The sequence below is a fragment of the Rattus norvegicus genome, chromosome X, assembly GCF_036323735.1.
Source record: "Rattus norvegicus strain BN/NHsdMcwi chromosome X, GRCr8, whole genome shotgun sequence".
Lineage (NCBI taxonomy): Eukaryota > Metazoa > Chordata > Mammalia > Rodentia > Muridae > Rattus > Rattus norvegicus.
This window is the reverse complement of record NC_086039.1, coordinates 109,444,882-109,470,923: the sequence shown is the minus strand read 5'-3', so window position 1 is coordinate 109,470,923 and position 26,042 is coordinate 109,444,882. Positions and strand designations below refer to the sequence as shown.

Below are 26,042 nucleotides of genomic sequence, written 5' to 3'. Positions count from 1 at the left end.
CACACACACACACACACACACACACACACACACACAGAGAGAGACAGAGACAGAGACAGAGACAGAGACAGAGACAGAGAGACAGAGACAGAGAGAGACTTGAACCAAACACTGACAGCTCTGAGGGCAAAGGGAATGAAGAAGAAATGGAGAGAGGCAGGAGAGGGTGAGAGACAGAGTGAGGGTGAGGGAAACATTAATAGTGACATCATATAGGGACTAGCAAGTGTTGAGGTTATGGAAACACTTAGCACCAGAAGATGCTGACCTTGGCAGCTTTAATAAGGATTTTTGGACTTTACTCAGGCTTCATGGAGCCTCTGAAGGATTTATAATACCGCTGTAACTACATACAGAAATTTAAAAAATTAGAGAAGTAGTATATCAAGTCAGCGTCCATTAAAAACCCATGTCATTGTTTCTACCATTCACCTCTGATTAAGTGCTGTTAAGAAAACAAAGACAGTGAGGCTAAGACACGTGGGGTTTTTTGTTTCGTTTTGTCTTTAAAGATGGTGTCATGAAAATAGTTAGGGGTGGTCTCCCTCTGGTCCCTCTGATGGCAGGCTAAATGTTAGACCACCTCAGAAGTAGAGTGTTTTCCAGAAACTGTTTTCCTCATTTTGAGCACTTTCCCAGTTTTATGCTCATTTCCAACCACCTCCACCTTCTCCCAGACCACAGGAATTTTCCCCATACCCTTTCAATATAACACTTCATTAGAAAAATGTTGCCAGCAGACATATGATGTTTAAAAATTCCTTACCATAGAAATAATATAAAAGTAAGTTGCCAAAGGCCAGTTTGGGTATTACATAAAACTCACAAGTGTGCCTTCACTTTCAAAATTAAAGGTGCATTCCAAGTTGATCCCAAAGCAAAGTTGTATAAAGTAAACTTGGTTTAAATGTTATTTTATTATTATTTGAACCATGTTGTCCAAGAAAAGACAATTTGAGCCTATACCAAAAAGATAGAGCTTGGAAGTAAATGCCCCCTTATCCCTAATGTGAACAGTATGTGCCAGACACCGGGAAAATAAATATCCACCCACAAGCATGAAAGATTCAGGTCACTGGCCAAAGAAAAATGTTCTCAAAATCTGCCAGGAAGAGAATCTCAAACTCCTAAAGAAAACATGGCAAATTTTCATCTTTGACTATGATTCTTCAAAAAGTATGTCTTCTTATAAGATGTCCAGACAAAATTCCTTCAGACATTCCTAAAAGAATTTTTAACTAAATATACCAGAACAATTCCACCTTTAGATTTAGTTCCAAGAAGTCAACACCCTTGTCAATGTAAAATACAGTTTAAAATGTTTACAACAGCTGTAATTGATAATATCATAACCTTAAAAATCCATCACCAAAGGAATGCAGTTTAAAATGTGGTCTATCATACACAAGAATATTGCAGAGCAATGAAAATCCCGAGACATGACAGATATTATGTTAAGCAAAAGAAACAAAAGGTACAAAAGAGTAAGCACGAGGGGATTCTACTTCAATAAAGCTTAAATCAAGCAAAATAAATATATTATAGAAATCAAAACAGATGTTACCTCAGGAGAAGATATTCACTAGGAAGAGAAAACAGAACTCCCTAAGGGACTGGAAATGACTATATCTTGATTTTGGTAGTATTTACCTGAATTACAGAAAATTTCACTGATCTATACATTTAAGATTTGTGTACTTAGTGTGTTACATACCTACCGTCCCAGCACCTGAGAAACTGAATCAAGATTACCACAAATTCAAGCATAAACTGGATTACATCATAATTTCGAGGATATCCTGGTTTACAAAGCATGTTCCAGGAAAGCCTTGGCTACATAGTGAGATTGCTTTTTAAAAGCACACTGAAACATTTAAAGCATGGTATGGAAACCCAGTGCAGTGGAACCTTCCTAAAATATAGATATATGAAGGCAACTCCAATAAAGTCTCAAAATAATAGGAAAGATGGAGTCTCAACTGTTCATCTCTTGTTACCAAAGTAAGCTTCCAGTACCAGGACTGGATTACATCCAGTTGAGTCCTTGGCCATGGAAATCCCCAAACAATCCAGGCTGTTGCCAAGACAACAGGTTGTGGTCCACACACTGACAGTCCCATTGCTGAAGAACACACACACATAACCCATTGAATATAGAGAGGTGGAGTTGGTGACTACATAGAACTTTCACCTCATCTTCTAATGTCTTTGGAAAGGGAAAGAACTCTTAAGGCAATTGAAAGAGAAACATAAATAACAACCCAGCCACAAAAAGCTTTGATCTAACATTTGTTCTGCCTACAAAATATGCTAGGGTGACACAGAAGGTGTAGGAGTCACCAACCAATGTCTGATTTGACTTTAGGCCCACTCCCCAAGATAAAATGCATTCCCAACAGTGCCTAAATGACCAAAAACCAGATCTCAGAATCCTAAGGTAAAACTACTTGTATTTAAAAATAAAAAAAAACAATATTACAATGACTCCTAAGGACATTCTGCTGTACTCATAGTTCATGTCTTATTCAGCCATCAGCAGAGAAGCTTCCTCCCACAGCCTATGGGAACAAACACAGAGACCCACAGCTAGACATTACCCAGGGACAGAGACACAGAGAAAAATACAGAGAGAGACAGCCAGACTGACAGACAGACACACACTGGAACAGTCAGTTCTAAGTGGGATGTCTCTATAAAATCCCTCCCACCAGGAATCAGGAAACCCCATAGAAGAGGAGCTGTAAAGAGTGTAAGAGTCAGAGGGGACTGAGGACACTAAGAGAACAAGTCCCTCTGAGTCAACTGAGCAGTGCTCATATGGACCACCGGAGACTGAAGCAGCAAGCACAGGACCAACATGGCCCTGCACCAGGTCCTCTGCATAGATATTATAGCTTTCAGTTTAATGTTGTTATGGGACTCCTGAGTGTGTGGACCAGTGCAGTCTCTGAATCTAATGCCCTTTCTTGGTGTTCCTTTCCTTCTGTTGATTTGCCTTGAGCAACTACGATGTGATGGTTTTTGTTTTTATTTTGTTATGTTTTGTTGCTATCCTTTAGAAGCTTGTTCTTGTCTAAGGAGACAGAAAGGAAGTGGATCTGGATGGGAGAGAAGGCAGAGAGGAGTAGAGAGAGGGGGAACTGTAAGCAGGATATCTATTTTCAATAAAAGGAAAAAATAAAAATCTATACATTCACATGTCCTTTAATGTCCTTTAGTCTTTTTAGATATAACTTTATAAGAAAAAAGGAAATGCTAAGTTTCTATATTAGATTTACTTCAGAAACATACTAGTAATGGACATAAAATTACATTAAATTATCCTTTATCAATTTCAGAAATTAAAATATAATGAATTTATTCTATCCTGTACACATATACATCAAATCCAAATGCAAGTACTTAGGAACTTCAGATTTTATTTATAAATCTAATTATGAGACCTTTCCATTTATATCATTCTAAAATCCTAGCTATATTTGTAGACATAATTTGACTGTGAAACCATGGCTTTATTACATATTTTCCTTTCACAGCATTACTTGGTCTTTATCAGGGAAATAAAGTATTGAATTTATTCTTTAATAAAATGCTGGTGGGAGGGATTAGGAGATGGCTCCATCAGTCAAGCTTGTGGCTTTGCAAACAAGAGGACCTGAGTTGATGCCTTAAACACATGTGAAAAAGTACCATGTGTAGTAATTAGTAATTCCATTTGTAATCCCAACATTGGGGAGGCAGAGAAAGGAAGATCCCCTCGGATCTGGCCACCCTCCTTTGCCTAGTTAGTGAGTACCCAGTCAGTGAGACACCCTACCTCAAAGGAGACAGTGTGTTTGAAGATGATCCCTAGGTTGCTCTCTAGTCTCCGTACACAGGAGCACACTCATATGTATACGTACAGACATACATGAACACCCACATGTACACATGAATAGAAAGAATAAGGTTTCCGTGTTTTTATTCCTATCTCAGCAAACCAGGTTCCAACAGTGTAAACAGGAAAATGAAATTTCATTTTAACCAAGTCACTAAGGGAATTTACCAATTAGAAACTATCACTAATCACTGGGGCTTTCCAGTACAATCAGTCAAACATTGACTTTGTCTTACATCCTTTCATGCCACTCTGTGAAACTTAAACCTCTTGTGGCTTGGAGCTACACAATTTATAAATCAATTCCTACTGAAACGAAGTCTTTAGAATTCTAAAGCGCTAAAGCGTATGTGTTAAACAAATTTGCTTCCTAAATCTTACAGAAAGAAAATAGTGTAGACTGACCCAGGGAGCCAAAGACCTAGATTCCAATTTTGGTCTGCCTGTCGTAGTCATGTCATCTTGGGCCACTCTTAGAAATGTTGAGATTACTGCTCCATAAAATGTTGATAATATGTCCCCCACCCTGGTTCTGTAGTGAACACCTAGTAAGAAAACTAATAGGAAAGTGCTCTATCACATAATTTTGAAGAAATTATAAAATGCTCAAACTAAATACTTGCACCTGAGCGTGGCCAATGGAAACTCAACTCAGATTTCAGAGTTTGGTACAAATACCTTGCATTTCAGTTGAGTCAGGGTTAACAATACTCAAAATTTAACATGTCTGAGATGTTAAGACAATTATACCATAAATACTAAAAGGGAATGCATAAAATGGAGTGCAATTAATAACTTCCCCAATTACTTTCCCCATTTACGAGTTTTAGATGTTTCTTTAGCTATGCAACAACCCCGGCCATCATATTAATTTCCACACGAACTTTGAACTGCTTCTGCACTACCCAGGGAGTATACACAGCACCACAGGCACCCTTGAAGTCTGAATTCCACAGTAACTGCCCCTGAAGGCTATTCTCATTTCTATTCTGTGCCATCTCCTATAACCTCTATAATGCAATTTAAAAATATTCCTCACTCTGTACTCTGTCAGCACCCCAAGTGTTCTTTTCCACTGTCTCAAATAGAACGTGCCTTTTCTTAATTCACATTTTAGAGTTTCTCTCTGTAAGGAAAGGATGCAATACAGGTTCAAATTACCTCAGAATGTTTCCTCTTACCATTTGCTCTTTTCATCAGCCCTATCAGACAACCCTCAATTAGATGGCCCTGTAGTAGTAGGAGACTGAAAGAAGAAAAAATATGGTAAACTGGTTTCAGGAACCCCAGGGGCTTGTGTTCCTGCTGACTTACTTCTCAGCCCCATAATAAAGTGAAGACGAAATGGCCCAGGGACAGTGAATGTGGACCATCCAAAGGTCCCCTTCAGACACTGAAGAAGCTTATTGTTGAGCCTATCTAGGTAAGAGATGGGGACTAATTTTGCAAAAGTAGGTTGAAAACAGCAAAACAGGAGCAAGAGTAAAAAAAAAAATCATAAAATCTAAGCATGGGTCTAGGGAAATGGCTATGTTGGTAAAGTCCCTAACACATACCAAGAAGACCTAAGTTTTGATCCTCAGAAAAGCCAAGCAGAGTGGCATGTGTGTCTATACCATCAACCTTAGGGAGGAGCAGAGATGGATTCCTACATCCCACTTGCCACATAGTCTAGCCAAATCTGTGAGCTTCAAATTCAATTAGAGACCTTGTCTAAAAAATAAAGGTGGAGAGCCACTGAGGAGGGATAACCAATAATGACTCAGGCCTACACACACACACACGCGCGCGCGTGCGCGCACACACACACACACACATACACACACACACACACACACACACGCGCACACACACACACCAACTCTATACAGGTACATATATGCAAACGCAGAGAGATCTAGCAAAAACATTGGATGAATTTAGTACAAAAGCAAACAATAAATATATTTTCCCCAAAATATCATGGTTTTAGAGGATTGTATTAAAAAATTAGAGTCATAATTATGAACTTACTCAAAAATGATTAAATTATAGCCCATCTTCTGCAATGGTTCTCAACCTTTGGGTCGCAACCCCTTTCGGGGCCAAAAAACCCTTTCACGGGGGCCTACTAAGACCATCAGAAAGCACAAATATTTACATTTATGATACATAACAGTAGCAAAATAAGTTATGAAGTAGCAATGAAAATAATTTTATGGTTGGGGTCACAACAATAGGAGGAACTGTATTAAAGAGTTGCAGCATTAAGAAGGTTGAGAGCCACTGATCTACTTTAAAAAATTAAGGATCCAAATTTGTGGCCCATGCCTATAATTCCAGCACTTAAAAGGCTGAGACTGGGCTGCCATGAGTTCTAGGCCAGCCTGAGCAATAGAGTGAGACCATATCTCAGAAAAATCCAAAGAACACAAATCAAGTCAGGAGAAGTGCTATTTTTTTAAAAAATATAGTTCTATTCATGGTGCTTAAAATATTAGAAACTCATGATGGTCAAATTCTCTGTGTGTGTGTGTGTGTGTGTGTGTGAGAGAGAGAGAGAGAGAGAGAGAGAGAGAGGGGGGGGAGGGAGGAGAGAGAGAGAGAGGGAGAGAGAGAGAGCGCATGCACATGCATATATAGAATGTATGTCATAAAAAGACAAAGACCACCTTTTTCTCCCTTATTCTCCCTTATGTAAGATATCTAAAGATTTAAGCATTCAAGCTGTTGGAACAAAATAAACTTGAGTTTGTCAAGGACTAGGAATGAGGGTCAGAGTGATTTTTATCTCCTGCTAAGTTTTCACTGGGATAGCGATGATCACTAACACAACATCAATGTATTCTTTAAGCAACCTCTTACATACTCTCATCCCAATAAAACCACAAGGTATCATAAATAAGTATATTCATCCCTCTGAAATCTCTTCGAGGTAGAAAGGACAAGGTATTCTGGTTGCTAGAGGCCTTAGGGCATAAGTAATAAGTGACTTCCATGGGTTTGCTGCTTTAGTAATACATGCTGAACCTTGTGACAGAGTAGTCATCAACTCAGCCACGCAGGCACGTACATGCAACAAATGACCTTCCAAAAACCTAGCTATCTCCAGCCAAAGGAACAGGAAAAGTGACAACCTATAAAGAAAACCCATTAGACATTAATTATCCAGTCAAATACTATAGAAATTTAACCCCAATTATCATTAACAAAGTGGTGGTGACTAGACTTTACCTTCATCTGGTTTTAGTTACCTTACCCTTTTCCCTGTGGTAGTTTTAGAAAAACAGAATGAGGGTCTAGTACTTTGCCAGGCATCAATGAATCTTCCAGTATATAATGGTAATGGAGACCTTCCTCCTGATATCAGTGTAGTGTCAGTAGAGGCCTCAAATTTCACCCCTGCCTTGTAATAATGGCATCCCTAATCCTACATTGAGTATAAATGGAGCATGAAAGGGAGAACTTAGCTCCTATCCTTGTCTCCTCCTGTGAAAGCAGGCTGGTTAAGGCAGGAGAATAAAATAAGATCCAGAGTCACAACACAACGATTTAAGGATACAACATAAAAGTAGTCATGATATTAAGAACTAGGAGCATAACAACTTGAGTGAGAAAAGGCATTTAACAGATACCAACACAGAGATGACATAAATGTCGTAATTATTCAACAACGATTTTTAAAGCACCCATCTTAAAACACTTCAGACAAGCAATTCTCAACACTTCAGAAACAATTTTTAAAGATGGAAAGTCTCAGTACAGAAATAAAAGGCACAAAAAAGAAGCCACATTTTTGTTTTGCTTTGCTTTGCTTTGTGCTGCATTGAGACAGGGTTCCTCTGTGTAACCCTGGCTGTCCTAGAAGGAACTCTGTAGACCAGGCACTACCATCTCCTGGCTAACATTTTGTTTTTAGAATCGAGAAATATAATAATCAAAATTGAAAACTCATTGGATGGTCTCAATAGAACAAAATAAGATGATGGGGTAAGTTAGAGAAACTAGTGATAGAATGATAGAAAAGATTCAATATGAGCAATGATGGAAAATGGAAAAAGGGAACAGAGATTCAGGGACATATGGGATCATAAAAGTAAATCAAATATCCATGCAATTAGAGTTCTAGATGGAGAAGAAAAACAGTGTGGTGTTTAAGAAATACACAAAATATAACTGGTTTAAAATATCCCACATTTTTAAAAAGTAATTTATTTTTAAATTGACAGGCACATATGCTTTACATTTATGGTATAAAATATGTTTTGACATATGCAAACATCGTGGAATAACTAAATAAAACTAATTATCATAAAAACCTCTAAGATTTGGCAAAAAATATGAATGACATAAAAAGCCAACAAGATATAATTAGGATACACAGAAAACGCTACATAGTAACAGCAGGATATACATTTTCAAGTTCCCAGGGGACATTCACACAGAAAGTCCATATCCTGAGTCATAAAGCAGACATGAATAAATAAGAAATATTTGAAATTATGTAGACTGTATCTCTGATAACAATGGGACCAAGGAAAATACTTCCAAACAATTAGAAATTAAGCATCTTACCTCTAAATAATCCATTAGCTAAAAGGGAAGTCTTAAGAAAATTCAAAAATACAGCTCAAAATATTTAAATAACATTCTGATATAATGATAGAAAATAAGAGAAATTATCAGCTGTCAGGGAATATGCATGTTACGAATAGGTGATGACTACAACTATAAAGGGGTATATTGGAGAGATTTAAAAATATACTGACAGAATAATTCCTGGTTGTAGTATTAGTCAAACAAATCCATATACGTGAAAATAACGTGGAGTAGCTGGAGCGACGGCTCAGTCAGGCAAGCATGAGGACCTGAGTCCAGATCCCCCAGCACCCATCTAAAAAGCTGGGTTTGGTCATCCCAGTGCTAACTAGTCAGACAGATTCCTGTAACTCAGTGGCCAGCTAGCGTAGCCAAATTGATGAGTTCCAGGCCAATAAGACACCTTGTTTCAAAAAACTCAGGAGGGGAAAAACTGAGAAAGCCACTGACCTCCGGCCTTCACCTAGGCATACACATGCATGCATGTGTACCTACACATACCTCAATATGAACATGCGCATACACATACACCACACATATGAATGCATACCTCCCCCACCCCCCAACACCCAGCTTGAAGCTATTCACACATGTGAGAGAAACAACATAAAGGAAGACAGTTGACCTTGGCTCTCAATTTCAGAGGTTTCAGCTCACGGTTGGCTGGCTCTATTGTTATGGGCCTAAGGTGAGACCCATGTGAGATCATGTGAAAGGTCACAACAGAGAAAAGATTCTTACCTCATAGCAACCAGAAAGCAAAAGGATAAACAAGAAAAGGCAGAGATAAGGCTTCCAAAAGCATACGTCTCTGTGACCTATTTCCTCTGACCAGGCCCCACTTCCTAACAACTCATTCAGTATGAACTCATCTAAGGAATTAATTCTCATAATTTGATCGCCCTTCAACAGTGCTAACAACTAGGGATCAAGCCATCAATACATGAACCTTTCGGTAGAAGAACATTTCCTATCCTAACTGCAACATTCTAATATCAATTTCCGAGTTGATACTGTGTTGTAGTCTATGGCCATACCTGAATGTGCCGGATCTCATCTGATAACTGTAGTATGCCTCTGTCCAGTGCAGAGAATGGAGTAAACCTAATGCAGAGTATACAAAGCCCTTTGTGTTCTTTGAATTTCTTGTGATTCTTTTATTGTTTGTAACAAAAATTAAGGAAATTTCTTATAAAGTAAATGAGCTAGAATCAAAAGCCTGAATGCTAAAATTGAGAATAACAAAAAAAATGCTTAATCAAAATTCCTATGACAGGATGTCAGCTTTATGATGAAATAGATTTCAAATGGAAATGTCTTGAATAGACTAATGACATAAAATAGCAGGATGTTTTAATAGTTGCATCAAAACACATATTAAAATATCTCATCTAAAACCTGGTAAACGGCAATTGTGAAATAATGACAATAAGGCAGTTGCTTGCAGCTAACCATTGGGCTGAACCCGAGGTCTCCAATGGAGGCGTTAGAGAAAGGTCTGAGGTAACTGAGGGGGTTTGCAACCCCATAAGAAGAAAAACAATATCGACCAACCAGACACCCACCCCACCCCCCCAAAAAAAGCTCCTAGGCACTAAACCACCAACCAATGAGTAGACATGGAGTGACCCATGGCTCCAGTCCCATATGTAGCAGAGGATGGCTTGATCAGGCATCAGTGGGAGGAGAGGCCCTTGGTCCTGTAAAGGCTTGATGCCCCAGTGTAGGGGAATGTCAGGGCAGGGAGTTAGGAGGTGGTGGGTGGAAGTGGGAGCATCCTCACAGAAGCAGAGGAAGAGGGGATGGGATAGGGGGTTTCCAGAAGGGAAACCAGGAAAGGGGATAACATTTGAAATGTAAATAAAGAAAATATTCAATAAAAGAAAGAAAATAAACAAAAATGCAAAAAAAAAGGCACATAAATTACAGTTCTAAATGGTGAAAAGTCAACTGCAAAAAGCTTGGGTTTCTTTTTTTTTTTTTTCCGGAGCTGGGGACCGAACCCAGGACCTTGCGCTTCCTAGGCAAGCGCTCTACCACTGAGCTAAATCCCCAAACCAAAGCTTGGGTTTCTTATTCAGCCTTAGTAAGTAGTAAGAATGGAGGAATCTCATGCCAAACAACTCTGGACCAATGCCTGTGGCTGTCGGGCAGGTAGGTGAACTGTATGTATTCTCTCCCTACATGGTATTCCCAAGTGTGTATCACTGTTTTCTCCCTTTTACCACGGAAAGCATAGGCACATTAATAAACTGTTTGGTGATAACTAGAAAGCAACAAATGAGGGATAATTATCTCTTTTCACACAATCTAAAATGGCAAACACTAGTCATATGAAACTACTTGATTTTAAATTAAACGAAATGTAAAAAGCAATTCCTAAACACAATTTAAGGGCTAACTAGCCCCGTGTGGCTAGTAACACCATAGCAGAACAGTATAAATCCAGAGAATTCTGCAGGACACCGCAAAAATCATGTCATTTCCCCACAGCCATGCAGGTACAGCCCAAAGCCCTCAGACAGGAATTACTATTGCACTATTTGGGGTTTGCATTTACACATAACTCTATGTTCAGCAATATTTAGCAGGATGTCACAAGAGTCATGTGCTAGAGTTTTGGAGTAAAATTATCTGAATTTATGTCAGTTCCAATTTTTACTTCTACCATCCTATTTTTGTTTGTTTCAAATTTTATTTCTAAAAAATGCAAGGCCTGAAGGGTTCTTGTACCTACCTCAAAGGGTTACTATATGGATTGCCTGAGACATGATATCTGACACTTGTGCTCTTTACACGCTGATTATTAGCTTACGCATTAAGTCTAGAAGGCTAATTTGCTTGTTCTAGGACCTAGAATCTAAGTAGCCAGCAGAGAACTCACTAGGGAACATTCAATCACATGAGTAGCAGAGAAGTCAGACCCTAAAAGGGCCTCTTTGTCCCAAGATGGACATAAACAGCAATTGCATTGTTCCTCCATAACATGGGGCCAGCACCAGGAAAGACACGACCTTTTCTTGTAAGATCTATTTATCCTCTATCTTTCAAGACTTAGAGAAGGGGCTTTCCATTAGTGTCAAGGAATTCAGAATTCAAAGCTGACTACCCCATGTAACAAATGAAATAAAACACATTATACTGTCTATTTTAAAATGCACACAAATCACTTAGTTCGAGGTATGTTAGATGCTGTTTTTTTCTAAGCCATTTCTAGCAATTACATGGCAATCCCTGATGAATTATTACAGTGAAATGTCAGAATACCAATCCCTTTGTGAATACAACAGGCCTAATCCACCTTCATAATGAAGTGAATAAATATTGATACATGTCCTACTACATATGGGGCATGTTTACTCTACACTGATCATTAGCAAACTATAGCTATGAGGCTAAGTTTAGTCTATCTTGCCTTTTTGTGGAAACAAAATAAAAGCGATTTTAATCTTTTGAAACAGGATGAAAACCACCTTAAACCACAATCACTAAACACTAACTGGCTTGGTAAATTAGCTTTTACTGCAGACTCAATAATTTGTCTTAATCCCACCTGAAAATATAAAACAAAATTCTGAGTGAAATTGGAGTAAAGTGATTTTAATGCCTAACAGTGTTTGGAGGACAGGAGGCTTTATATACTTCTGATGTTGGGACAAGTCAAAAGAAGGGAATGCTACTTTATACCCACTATACTGGCCACAATAAAAAGAAATACACTGATAAGTATAGTTGATTGTAGGAAAGTTTTAATCCAAATATATTATTATCGTAGGAAGATAAAATAGTGAACCACTTTGAGAGAACCTGACACTTCCTAAAAATGTTAAATGGACTTAAAGTAGATCCAGAAATTCCACTCCTAAATATGTATACAAGAGAAATAAAAGTACATGCCTGAACAGAAACTACACACAAAACATAGTAGCCATATTTAGAAGAAACAAAAGGTAATAATAGCCCAAGTGATCCTATACTGATGAAAGAATAAACAAAGCATGTTACTGTCATAAAACAGACTATCATTCAATCATAAAAATGAATACAGTGATGATCTATGATTTGTATGCATCTTCAAATGTTTATAGTACATGAAAAGAGAAACTAAAAAGACCACATATTTTGATTTTGTTATTTGTATTAATGCTCATAAAATGAAAGCCTATAGACTAATATGTGTAAGGGCAGCAAAAGGAAGAATGGCTAACAATAGCCACAAAACTTCCTTTTTAGGAAATGTAGGTATTTTAAAACAAGCTTTTGGTGGTCATAACACAACTCTTTAAATCCTGAAAAACCCTTAAATTGTGTGCTTAAAAAAATTACAAGAAAATTTACAAGAAAAAACTCAAGTAGTAGCTATCGAGAACAGCGCCTGGGGAATAGGAGGGACCGCAAAGAAGTGTGTGAGAATTTAGGGGAAGTGTGGAATATGCCATATCTTGACTTTGGTGTTGGTTACACAACAGTATGTATTTATAGTCAAGTACATTGAAATTGATTTAATTCCTGAACACAATGAGATTTATCGTGTACAAATTATACGACAATAGAGCGGCCTCGTTAGAAAATTTAAGATGGAAACAGTATCTTCAGTCACACACAAAATTACAACCTAAATTACGCTGCAAGTCCAGCTGTAGGTTTAGACATGGGAAGACAAGTGCAAAGGTTATTTCTGCAGTCCAAGATCCACTTCCCTTGCAGCTGAGGGTCTTTCAGCTGACCTTCAGGTGGACGTGAATGACCTACAAAGTCATGGCATCTCCCACAGCACATACATCAAGCAACAGATACGCTCAGTTCGAATCCTATGCTCCCACACCCCAGTCTGATCATAAGAAAAACAGACCCTTTTAAAAATACAGAGCTTGAAAGAGCTGAAGGGGCTCAAGACCCCATATGAACAACAATGCCAAGCAACCAGAGCTTCCAGGGACTAAGCCACTACCCAAAGACTATACATGGACTGACCCTGGGCTCCGACCTCATAGGTAGCAATGAATATCCTAGTAAGAGCACCAGTGGAAGGGGAAGCCCTGGGTCCTGCTAAGACTGAACCCCCAGTGAACTAGACTGGTAGGGGGAGGGCGGCAATGGGGGGGATGGGGATGGGGACACCCATATAGAAGGGGAGGGGGAGGGGTTAGGGGAATGTTGACCCAGAAACCGGGAAAGGGACTAACAATCGAAATGTAAATAAGAAATACTCAAGTTAATAAAGATGGGGGAAAAAAACCCTACAGAGTCCTTAACAAGTGCATTTCAAAATTACCAAGATCATCAAAACAAGTGAAATCTGAGAAACTGTCACAAGCCTCTAAAGAGACAGAAACACCATGTGATTCACACTGTCTCAGATGGGATGCTGCCCACAGGTAAACTAATGAACCTGGAACAAAGTGTGGGAGAACAGTGGATTAAAATAGACCAATGTGTGCTTATCCATTGTGATCATGATAGAAGAGTGCATTAAAATGCCAAATTAATAAATGCTGCTGAAACATGTGAAAAGAATTGGTCTTAGATAACTGAAAATGAACCAGAGACTTAAACACAAAAGAAAAAACAAAATTCCCAGAGGAAAACATGAGAAAAAAAATAACTGAAACCTTAGATTTTATAGTCTTTGCTATGTACAATAGCAAAAAAAAATAATAAATAAAGGAAAAAAGAATAAATTTGAATTCGTCAAATATCAAAATGTGAGTGAGGCCTGGTGGCTCACTCCAAGAATAGCAACATGTGGAAGCTTGAAACAGGGGAATTGCAAGCCTGGGCTACACCGTGAGTTGCAGACTAGGTTGAACTACATAATGAGACCTTGTCTTGAAAAAAAAATCAAAACCTTTCCCTTCAAAACGCATATGATTGTGATAAAGAAAAGCTGAGCACTGTGTCATACCCTGTAATAGCAACTGGGGAGGCAGAAGCAGGAGAATTTCAAGTTTGAGACTAGCTTGGGATACACTGTGAGACCAGGTCTCAAAAACCAAAATAAAACAAATGAAAATAAAACAAAGCAAAAGAGCAAAAGGCAAACTGTGCATTGGGAGTAAGTATGTGCACATTATATACCTGACAGGGATTTGGATTTAGACTATGGAAATAATTGTTATAACTCATCAATTAAACAACAACCCAATTTTAAAACGGGGTGGGGGGGAGCCCACAGAAGCAGATCCTTGTGTATAAAAGATGTACCAACAGCTTATAAGCACCTAAAAACATGTTCACTTCCCCTAGCCACTCCTTATGGAAATAAACATTGACATTCTATTATTTCATAGCGATTTAAATGGCTATAATCATAAAGGGCAAGACACATACCTAAAATTCCAGCATTTGGGAGGCTGAAGCAGGAGGCTTGTAAGTTTAAAGTCGTCCTAGGCCTCATAAAAAGACTCTTTAAAAAATCACGAGAACATCCCAGTTGCTAACAAATGTGTATGAGGATGTGCTGCAACGAGTAGCCTCATACAACAGAATGCTTCTGCTGCTTTGGAAAAAAGTTTTGTAATTTCTTAAAAATGTTAATGATAAATTGTCCTATTACCCAGGAATTCCACTTTCAGATAACAACAACAAAAGAGGAAAACAAATGTTCACATAAAGATGTGCACATCGATGTTCTAAGGAACATTAGTCATAATGTCCAACAACTAAAAAAAAATACCCACTACATTTCTATCAGTTGGTGAGTAGATACCCCAAAATGTATTACCCATAAACTGTAATATCATTAGGCAACAAAAGTAAGGACTTACACGCGAACCAATATGGTTAAGTCTCAAATCTATTATGGTGAGTGAAAGAAACCAGACTCAGAAGACCATATATTATATGATTTCATTTAAGTGTAATGTTCAGAATGGGCAATTTTATATAGACAAAGAGTCTATTAGTGGCTGCCTGACCAGGAGATAAAAATTAACAGAAAATGGGCATGAGGTCTTACTGAGAGGATCCATTCTACAACTGGTTTGTTGTGATAGCTACATAAACCTGAAAACTTACTAATAATCAATTACATATTTAAATGAGTGTATTTTATTTTACTTCGTTTCCTTTCGTTTTGTTTTGTTTTAGTGCTGAGGATTGTACCTAAGGCCTTGTGCGTGTGAAGCAAATGCTCTACTACTGGGCATACCTAGCCCCAGTTGAATTTTCTGGTATGTAAGTTATCACAATCAAATTGTTAAAATAGGGAGAAAGCATGAAACTGGGCGGACACACACACACACACACACACACACAGACACGGACACGGACACAGACACGGACACAGACACGGACATACACACACAATAAGATGCAATGAAATAATTAGTATTTAAAAGAATATGTTCATGGCTTATCAATATTTGGAAGCAACTTTCTGTGTGAAAAGGTATTTTCAGAGTTTTCTATAGATTAAAATAGTTAAAAATCTCATTAACCAAAGAACATTTGGAATCAATTTTGATGATAGACAATAGTTACTGTAAACCTCAATTAAGCAAAATAGTACTTCCCTCAAAGAATTCTGTTCTTATTAATATTTCTGTGTTAAAAACATAACTCACTGGGGGCTGGAAAGATGGCTTAGGGATTAAGAGCACTGGTTGCTCTTTCAGAAGACCTGGATTCAATTCTCAGTACACACATGCCAATTCACAACCATCTAGAGTACCTCAGATCTGAGGAGATTCAACGTTCACATGGTGTACAGACACACACGTAGGCAGAAAACACATTCACATAAAGTTTTAAAAAGCTAAAAGCATTATATATATACATAGATTCCACTATTATTATATCCCAAATTACATCAATAAACATTAGTCATAACTTGTCTTCTAGACTTGGTTTTATCATCTGCCCTGCAAAGCCTAAAATTGCTATGATCTGGCATTATACAGAAAGTTTGCTAGGCCCTGTTCTGTACCCTAACAAAAGAGACAAACATAATCAGTCACTTTAAAAAACACGTTTAACATTTTTTCTAATGTCCTTTAGAAATATTCTATAAAAGATAAACCTTGCATCTTTTCTGCTGCAACACTATTTGGAAATTCTCCTTTTAAAAAATCCATACTGTTAGCTTAACAATCTAGCAAACCCTGGATGTGATTGTCATACCATGTTATTAAAGTGACAACATCATACCCTGGTATCCCTAACATGACCGCCGTTACTCACTGAGGTCTCTTAGGTATCGAGTGGCTCCTATGGCATCACACTCTGTCTTTAGCATCATTCTGGCACATCCCTTCTGTATGGTGTCATGTATAACCTGTGCTGTGGCAGAGCCCCACTCTGATGCCACTCCGCCGGGATGTCAGCGTAACTAACCTGTGCTTCTTTCCACTCCCTGGACAGTGGCAGAGAGGGGGAGGGTAGCTACAGTCAATGGTTCAAGCTCAGAGGTAGTACTCTGCTCCAACTACTGTCCCTTCCGCCTGCCACTGCAAGTGAGGGCCCTGAGGGACAAGATCTGTAGGATCCCAGAACTCTCTTGCTCTGCTACAGTTTGAATTTCATGTGGCCAACTTACTGGCCCACCAAATACCACCCACCCTAGCTTTTTCACACAGTACTACCAGAAGCCGCTCCCATTACCTGACTCCATTCTCCAGCTGTCATCCTGGGCCAATTCCACCGGCAACTTGACTACGGCTTTCTCTAAGGATTCTGGGATTTGTAGTTTCACATTGCTAGGACCCGGAACTGAGTAGCTTCCAAAGACGCCTCCTGACCTGGGATTGCCTTCAAACTGCAACTCCCAGAAGTTCCAGGATATGGGCGGGGCAACGAGGAAATCAGACGTCAGTGATTGGAGAACCTCTAGCTCTTTGATTGGTCGCCGGAACAGGAAATGCGAATGGGCGGGGCTTGAGTTTCACGGAGGTCCTGGGAAGGCGAAATGGAGGGGTGTGTGTCTAACGTCATGATCTGTAACCTGGCCTACAACGGGAAGCTGGATGAGTTGAAGGAAAGCATTTTGGCTGATAAGTCTCTGGCCACTAGAACTGATCAGGTAAACTAGCCCGAGGGCCTGTCGCCTAGCAGCGGGTGTCAACGAAGCCCTACATGGCTTCGGAGTCCTAACTTGGTCTGAGCCCACTTCTGCGCTCCTCCCGCCCACTCCTCCCTCTTGTAGCCTTGGATTATACCCCGACTAGCTGTCCAACTGTAACCCCTCACAGACTTTGGGGCGGGGGAGAGGGGTGGGAAGCGAAGCTTGCTGAATTTCATATATTTCTAGAACATCCACCGCTTTTCTCAGAAATTCCCAGAGTTAGGAAGAGAGAGCACGACGGAGATCTGTGAAGAAAGCGTATTAGGTGGATTTTTCTTTAGTTGTAATCCTCATCAGTGGACCACGTGTAACAAAATGCCTTTTGTGTGTGTGTGTGTGTGTGTGTGTGTGTGTGTGTGTGTGTGTATCAGGAAGTTTGAGGGGAGCCGGGAATTTCAGTCGAGTTGAAAAATAAAAAACAGGCATAAATGAAATAACGGCACTACACGTCTTATTACATATAGTAAATCCCCCAGAAAGAAGTTTACATATTTGTTTCAGAACATGGAAGGGGAAGACACGATAGGAGTAGTTGGCAAGGGCTTTGTATAGAAGGTGAGGTTGTTTATACTGTGAAGAATGGGATTCTATGTGGGGTGAGTGAACTAAGGCAAAAAGAGAGAAAATGGGCCTTGGGAAGTGTTTCTGTTCTGACCAACTGTGTGACCTTCGGTGTTGATAGTGTTAAACATTAGGAAGACAGTCCATCATACTTCAAAGCTTCCATGTTGTCTCTTTTAGAAGAGAACTCGAAGAGACTGGTTTTTTTTTTTTCCTGGAATTTTCCTTTATTACTCAATAGGAGAATTCCTCTATGCTCACCACATTTGCTTTTATGATGGTCTGGTAATGTGGTTTGAATTTAATAAAATGAATTAAGATTTAATCCACTAAAAATAATGAGTCAGTGGCATAAAAGAGTGAGCTAATCAGGATCAAGAAGTTAAATACAACAACCAAATGCAATTAATTTATGGACTTTATTTGCATCCAGATTTAAACCATCTGGAAAGAGGCTTATAGGAGACTTGGTTTTAAGTGAGATGATATTTTTTTTACTTTGTGTAATTTTTTGTTATTTAAGATACGATCTCCCTGTGTAATCCAGTCTGTCCTTCCAATCAAGTTCCTCCTATCCACCAGCCTCCGAAGTTCTGGAAGGTTTGCATTACCACCCATGACAAAGAGTTAAGGAATGTTATTTTCAAAGGTCCAATAATGCTCTTATGTTTGTTTGTTTGTTTTACAAAAGTACTTTTATTTTTTAGGTGCTGAAGTAATTAGAGGTGAACAGTCATAGCCTTTAGGATTCCGTTTTAAAGAAACCTCGGCAGGACTGAAGAGGTAGCTCAGTGGTCAAGAATACATACTTCCTTTTCCTCACAACTTCCTGTAACTCCAGCTCCAGGGGGATCCAGTGCATCTGGCCTCCCCACGCCCATGTGGTCACATGCACAAACTCACGCACATGCCCACAATTAAAAGTAAAATAAAAATTTTTTAAAGAAAATTCAAGTAATAAAATCTAGAAGTAAATATAGCAAGGCTTTTGTTGTTGTTAAGTAATAGGCTCTTGATTCTGTCACATTCCCTCAATTTTTATGTGTATTTGAACTGTTCATAAAGTTGAACTGCTGTCTGGGGACACTGACAGGGAAGGCCACAGGTGTCCACAGCTGTGAGACTTCCAGCTAGCTCCCTTCCTGGGCACCAAAAGTACCTGCTCCCAACCATGCAACACCCTATTTGTCACATTCAAGTTCATTTAAAGGCTGGGCCAGCACACATACGTGTGTGTGTGTGTGTGTGTGTGTGTGTGTGTGTGTGTGTACACTTGTATACACATACACTCTCACACACACTCTCACACACACACATTATACAAGCATACATACAATCATGACTATATATTTCTTAAGAATAAAAAGTACAAGAATAGGCACAAATAGGAACTCTCTTTAAGAATCATATTTTTTTAAGAATCATGATTCTTAATTTTAAAAATGTAATTTTATTGCACTGATTCTGGGGGGTGTGTTATTATAAAATAATCTCAGCTATTTGTATAAACACATTTCATTCTTCATAACATGTTCAGTGGATGTAGTAGCATATGCCTGTAACAGTAGCAAGTAGGAGGGGAAGGATTGAAAATTTCAAGTTAATGTTGGTTACATAGCAAGATCAAAAGTGAAACAAAAATTCATAGGTTCTCTCTAGAGCAATCACTTGAAGTTTGGTAATAGAGATGGCATAGGCACAGAGCATGGGTAAATTTTATGACCCTGAATAAGTTGCTTATGTGAAATAGTCTTAGTTTCTTTATGTGTCAAATGAGGGATAGTAGGCACCATACAGAATGGTGGGGGTTAAAAGAAATGATGCATATAAAAGTCGCACTGCTTCACAAGGGCATGCATAAGTGTTGTAAACAGCAAATCTCCATTTCTGCTGATGTATTGAAATCAATGTTTTCATCACTCTTGCACAGAATTCCTTATATTCATGGCTGCTATTGACCCCATGTTACTAATACCTTGGCCTCCCAAATGCTAGTTAGTAACATTGTTGAACATTACCTACCTGATGACCTGGTGCTCGCCATTTCTTACTATAGGTTTGCGAGTGTGAGTATTTTTTCCTGCCTCTTTGTCTTCAACACTGTTGACAGCTTTACTCCCCTTTTCCCCATATAGGACAGCAGAACAGCATTGCACTGGGCATGCTCAGCTGGTCATACAGAAATTGTTGAATTCTTGCTGCAACTTGGAGTGCCAGTGAATGAAAAAGACGATGTGAGTGCTCGGCAACATTGATAAGCTCCGGGTTATCTTTAGACTCCAGACTTGTATTTACTGAAGCCTGAATATTAAGCTCAGAAACAAAAGTTTAGGGTTTAGAAGTAGGAAGTTACAATATGACCTTTGTGAATAGGCATGGGGCTAATGATGCCATTCTTTTAGGGTGCTAATGAAACTATAATTCAGGGTGAGAATACAGATCAGGGCTTATTACTATGAATGCTAATAGACTAAACATTTTAATGTTGAAATTGTTGGTGAATATTGCCAGAATAATAAAGGCTTAGGTATATGTGTGTTACATAGACACATTTACTAGAGTGATATTGGTTATATTAAGGTAAGCCTTATAGGAGCTCAAGAGATGTTTCAGTACTTACGAGTGCTTGCTGCTCTTGCAGAGGACCAAGGTTTGGTTCCAGTAGCTATGTTGGGTGGCTCACAACTTCCTTAATTCCTACTTTAGAGGAGCTAATACACCAATTTACATATGCATATGTACATAAATAAAAGTAAATCCTTTTAAAAAGATAAAATTTACAGAAAACCTAGAATGGAACCTGTTTTATAGGCACAGATTAATTTTCAGGATTTACAGAAGTAATATGAGACAATAACAATTGTATGGAAAAATGATTAAAGAGTGCATAGTGTACATACTTTGTAAGTTAATATACAATCAGTCATTCCAAAGAATGGCAGAAAAATTCTCACAATATATTGGTATGTAGAAATTGTGGAAAACACACCTCGCAGAACTTCATATACTCTGATTTTAGTTTTTATTTTTTAACGTTATGATATGGGAGAAAAGATATTAGAATTACTTTAATATGCCATACCTGTCTTATAGGATTGTGGCCATTTTTAAGTGACTTACTTTGTTTTTAGCAATGCATATGTATGAGTATATGCCATCTGTGTGCAGCTGCCTGAGAAAGCCAAAGGGCATCAGATCCCCAGAGGCTGGGATTATAGGCCACTGTGAGCCGCCTGCACCAAACACTGGTACTTTGGAGGAGCAGTAAGTGCTCTTAACCACTGAGCTGTCTGTCCAGCTCAGTTTTTCTTTTACGTACATTTTTGTTTCCAATTTTTTCACAATGCTCAGTGTTGAATGGGTGGAAAATATTGCTAAATTATTCACATAACTCTGTAAACCTTCAATAAATATTAATGTTCATACTTCTGTCCCTTTTTTACCTTGACTTTTTATAAAACCCCACCCTATATACAGGCAGGTTGGTCTCCTCTTCATATTGCTGCTTCCGCTGGCCGGGATGAGATTGTAAAAGCCCTTCTGATAAAAGGGGCACAAGTGAATGCCGTCAATCAAAATGGCTGCACGCCCCTCCATTATGCAGCTTCCAAGAATAGGCATGAGGTATGTCTATCCCTGTGGTTGTTTCCTTTGAGTTTTAAACTGGAACAGAAAAACAGATTTCTGTATAGTTTTCTTGCTATCCTTTCCAGATTGCTGTTATGTTACTAGAAGGTGGGGCTAATCCAGATGCTAAGGACCATTATGATGCTACAGCAATGCACCGGGCAGCAGCCAAGGGTAACTTGAAGATGGTTCATATCCTTCTGTTCTACAAAGCATCCACAAACATCCAAGATACTGAGGGTAACACTCCTCTGTAAGTGACAAGTAGCAGTCATTCTCATTCTGATTATAAATGCAATACATGCTGGGAGCAAAAAAAAAAAACAAATTGAAAGGATACCAAAGCATAATGATAACTAAAATTGTGTATCATTTTGCCACCCAAAAAATACTGATATTATCTTTATATCCTTCCATTTGTTTATATGGAGATATGTATATATAGCATGTAATAGCAAAATTGAGGTTATATCAGTAATCTTATGCTTTAATCTCATAGCACATTGTGAGCATATTTTAATGTCATTAAATACATTTAAAACATTTATGATGGCTGCTTACAATCCCATTTTATGGCTATGCCATAATTTAATCATTCCTGCTATTGTTTTCAGCTTTTCACCATTTTAATTAATTGACATTGACCAATTTATGTCTAAATCTTTGCCCATATTGTGGATTGTGGACTAAGTTTAGAGTCCTAGAAATTGAATGATTGTTTCAACAAATAACGGATTTCAAGACAAATTGCTTCCAGAGGAGTTGTCCCATTGTTCCCTCCCAACAGCATCTTAACAGTAGCTCTTACCTCCTACCCATCAGCACCAAAATTGCTGTTTGAATTCATGTTGTATGAAAGGTGACATTTCATGGTTGAAATTTACATTTTTGTTACTGATTTTGAAATGTATTAATCCCTTAAATTGTAAGTTTTTGTAGTCTTTCTGTTCCCTTTTAGAAGAATTCATTCATTTTGCCAGAATTTTAAGTGGTCTTGACATAGTAAAAATAGGATTTATGCCATATTGTTTGAAAATATTTTGTTTGTCTGTTTATTCATGACTTTTCAGCTATCAGAACTTATCAATTGCTATGTAGCCAAACCTATAATTTCCATCACAACTCTAGAAAGCTTTCTTTAATCCCAAAACTCTTAAATCCACATAGGATTTATTGATGTGGATGACTTGAAACCTACTTTTACCTTGATAAACTTTTTTATATATACCCATTTTCTCCTTTGTTGAGTCAGAAATTCTGGGTTTGTTTTGTAGTCCACCATAAGGTACAGCTTTCCCCCTCTGACTTTGGGACAGCTTTTTAAAGTATTGTTTTCAGGGGCTGAGCATGGTGGCACATGCCTTTAATCCCAGCACTGGGAGAAAGGCAGATCTCTGTGAGTTTGAGCCAGCCTGGTCAATATTTCAGGCTAGCCAAGGCTCCATAATAAGACAAACAAAAACACCTGGCCAGCTGTGGTAGTGTATGCCTTTAATTCTAGCACTTCGGAGGCCAAGAAATAGACAGAATTCAAGGCTATCCGGGTCTATATAGCAAGCTCTTGTGGTAGCCAAGGACAGATAGGGAGATCCTGACTTAAAACAAACAGTATTTTTTAAATTGAAAATAGATTTTTTTCTATCATGCGATACATCCCAACGGCAGTTTCCCCTCCTTCTACTCCTCCCTCCTCCCCACCTCCCCACCTTCCCTCTCCCCCAGATTCACCCCAATTCCGTTTCCTCTTCAGAAAAGAGCAAGCCTCCATGAGACAATAGCTAAACAGGACAAAACAAGCTAGACTAAGGCAAGGGGAAAACCCTCATATTGAGGCTGGACAAGGCAACCCATTAGGAGGGAAAGAGTCCCAAAAGTAGGCAAAAGAGTCAGAAATATACCCACTCCTACTGTTGGGAGTCCAACAAAAACCCCAAGCTAAACAACCACAGCATGTATGCAGAGGGCCTGGTACAGACTTTTGCAGGCCCTGTAATTGCACTTGAGTCTCTGGGAGCCCATATACACCCTGCTTGTTGATTCAGAGGGCCATGTCCTGGTGTCCTCCATCCCCTCTGACTCCTATAGTTTTTCCTCCCATCTTCTGCAAAACTTCAGCAATCTCCAAGGGGAGGAACCCTATGGAGACCAAGAAAAGTATTATTTTCTTATTCTTTAAAAATCTTTCTTATAGGCCCATGTGACTTTTTAAAATGAATATTCTAACTTATTTCTTGATGACTCAATCACGTTCATCTAGAAATAGTCTAGGAATTGGATAGTATAGGACCCTTGGGAGAAAGTAGGATTTAGGACTCAATAGATACTGTTCTTAGTATAGATGCTACCATTTTCAACTATATTAACTAAAAAATATTAAGAAACTTAACTTTCCTCCCCCATAATTTCCTCATCTCTACTAGTATAGTAACAATTTCTCCCTCACTAGATTACTATGAGGCTTAAATAAAATGCTGTGTAAAGTGCCTAATAATTTGCCTGTCAAACTGTATAAGTGACTGGCATAGGTTGGTTTCTTTCCTTAAGCAGTTAACTGTTGAACTCTCCCATCATAACAAGAACTTTAACCTCAGTGACAACTTTTACTGTAAAACAATGCTAATTATACCATGATTTGTTAATGTAGACATACGGATCAAGGAAGATCAGATCTTTCCAGTTGTTTTTCTGCAGTCACACGAATTGTTATAGAGGCAGGATATAAATTGAAATATCTCTCAATTCTAACCCTGAGTTATTATTACATGATGTATTTGGAGTAAATTACCATTAATCTCTGTTGAAAGAGTTGTTGTGCCTTCGGCTAGCATTTAAAAGCTCACCATCTGTTTAAATAGGACCAGGGTTATGATTTATGATCTGGTATTGCTTAGCTATTCTAGTTAACTTTAATTTACAATCTTTCTCATGCCAATTGATTTCTTTTCCCAGATTAAATAACTTTCCAGTATTTCCCCTGTCCAGTGATAAACATTTTGGAATAGAAACTCTATCCATTCTGTAGAAGTGGTAGGTGACTAATTAATCTTTGTTATTCCCAATTTCAGACACTTAGCCTGTGATGAGGAGAGAGTGGAAGAAGCAAAATTGCTGGTGACCCAAGGAGCAAGTATTTACATTGAAAATAAGGAAGAAAAGACACCGCTGCAAGTCGCCAAAGGAGGCCTGGGTTTAATACTCAAAAGAATCGTAGAAAGTGAAGCAGCTTCTATGTAGTCTGTGTATGTATGTCCTCACTGTCCTGGAAACTGTTGTACTGCTCACAAGGCATCTCGTATGAAAATGTTTTCTCGTCTTCATAATTTGATAACGTGTTGTATTGCTCCTATCGAAGTACTTGTTCTACACTTACTACCCACTTTCCAGGCATTGAAAAACTGGTGAGCTTGTTCTACTGATGTCATTCATTAAATCTTGATTACTTTGGAGTAAGTGGTTGTGGCTGTCCTGTCTTGAGCATCCTCCATGCACTTACTGACCCGCTGTGCAACAGAACATGTTCAGAAATGGCCTGCCAGTTGGGCCAGGTGGTTCTGGGAGCTTCTGTGATCTCTGCAGTCAAAACAAATACTGACCTGTTTTTCAAGTTCACTCAGAGACCTATGCCAAATATTTCCATTTTTTTCAACTACAAGGTTAATTTATTTTTGTTACAGGAGGAAGTTCTATATTTTAGAGGAGCAAATTTTAAGTCAAATTGTATGTTCTTAAAATAATGAAGAACGAGAGCCTACGTGCCCATGTACCATTGTAACTAGCCATTTCCCTCTAAAATAAGACATATCATTTTAAAAAAAATAAATTAACTCACCTTGTATTGAAAAGAATTGTCAAACTTATTAAAAACATGTATAACAAAATTAATTTTGATTTGTATTTCAAGTATTACAAACAATAAACTGTTGAAAGAATTTCCCAGTTCCTCGTTCAAGTCAGTCACATACTCACTTAAACCTTCAAATCTTAGCTAAGATGGATTGCTCAGTTTGGGATAGTTCTGAAATCAATAAAATTAATGGAGCTTAAACTGCAACTAAAATCCATCAAAAATAGTAATCTTTTGAAGTGCCAAGTTAATGTAGAGTGTAGGGAAGTTAATAATTACAAACTTGAACTCTATTTAGAGAAGCATTTTATTTGATTAGTAGTCAGCAAATGTAGTCCAAATGACTCTTCAAATTAATTTTAGTTTTGGTTTTGTGCCTTCAGTTACTGCTTGAAAGATGTGATCCAAGTATATCCACACACTTTCTTTAATTTGCAGTTAAAGATTTAAATGCCCAATAACTAAAATGAGTTCTGTACATATGAGCTGCATCA

At 38.4% G+C, this 26,042-nt stretch overlaps 2 protein-coding genes across 10 annotated transcripts in view; one reads left to right on the top strand and one right to left on the bottom strand.

Annotated features, from left to right (window-relative positions):
• Atg4a (autophagy related 4A, cysteine peptidase) overlaps positions 1-17,212 on the bottom strand; it is a 100,047-nt gene extending 82,835 nt beyond the window's left edge. For 3 of the 7 annotated variants that reach the window (XR_005498061.2, XR_005498060.2, XM_039100047.2), the window contains exon 1: positions 16,637-16,782. Coding sequence is in view for 4 of the 7 variants with exons in the window: in XM_039100047.2 (XP_038955975.1) it covers positions 16,637-16,694 (58 nt within the window). In the remaining 3 variants the exon portion in view is untranslated. The other 4 variants (XM_063280294.1, NM_001126298.1, XM_063280293.1 and 1 more) reach the window with 4 other exon arrangements.
• A 106-nt stretch (positions 17,213-17,318) lies between these two features.
• Positions 17,319-25,633, top strand: Psmd10 (proteasome 26S subunit, non-ATPase 10). Of its 3 annotated transcripts, none has more exons than NM_001411753.1 (5): positions 17,319-17,474; positions 20,213-20,311; positions 21,555-21,701; positions 21,791-21,878; positions 24,770-25,633. In NM_001411753.1, the coding sequence occupies exons 1-5, from the start codon at positions 17,361-17,363 to the stop codon at positions 24,775-24,777; spliced, it is 456 nt and encodes a 151-aa protein (NP_001398682.1). In that variant the 5' UTR covers positions 17,319-17,360; the 3' UTR covers positions 24,778-25,633. The 3 variants fall into 3 exon arrangements, with proteins under 3 accessions (NP_001398682.1, NP_446377.2, NP_001398683.1); NM_053925.2 differs by having other exon boundaries at positions 21,791-21,957; NM_001411754.1 differs by lacking the exon at positions 21,791-21,878.
• The last annotated feature ends 409 nt before the right edge of the window (positions 25,634-26,042 follow it).

What these genes read in the sequence shown, in the direction of transcription:
- Psmd10 (NM_053925.2), top strand. Translation starts at nt 17,361, where the DNA reads ATGGAGGGGTGTGTGTCTAACGTCATGATCTGTAACCTGGCCTACAAC. An exon ending in CAGTGAATGAAAAAGACGAT is followed by an intron (nt 20,312 to 21,554) that starts GTGAGTGCTCGG and finishes CCCTATATACAG; the next exon opens with GCAGGTTGGTCTCCTCTTCA. An exon ending in ACTGAGGGTAACACTCCTCT is followed by an intron (nt 21,958 to 24,769) that starts GTAAGTGACAAG and finishes TCCCAATTTCAG; the next exon opens with ACACTTAGCCTGTGATGAGG.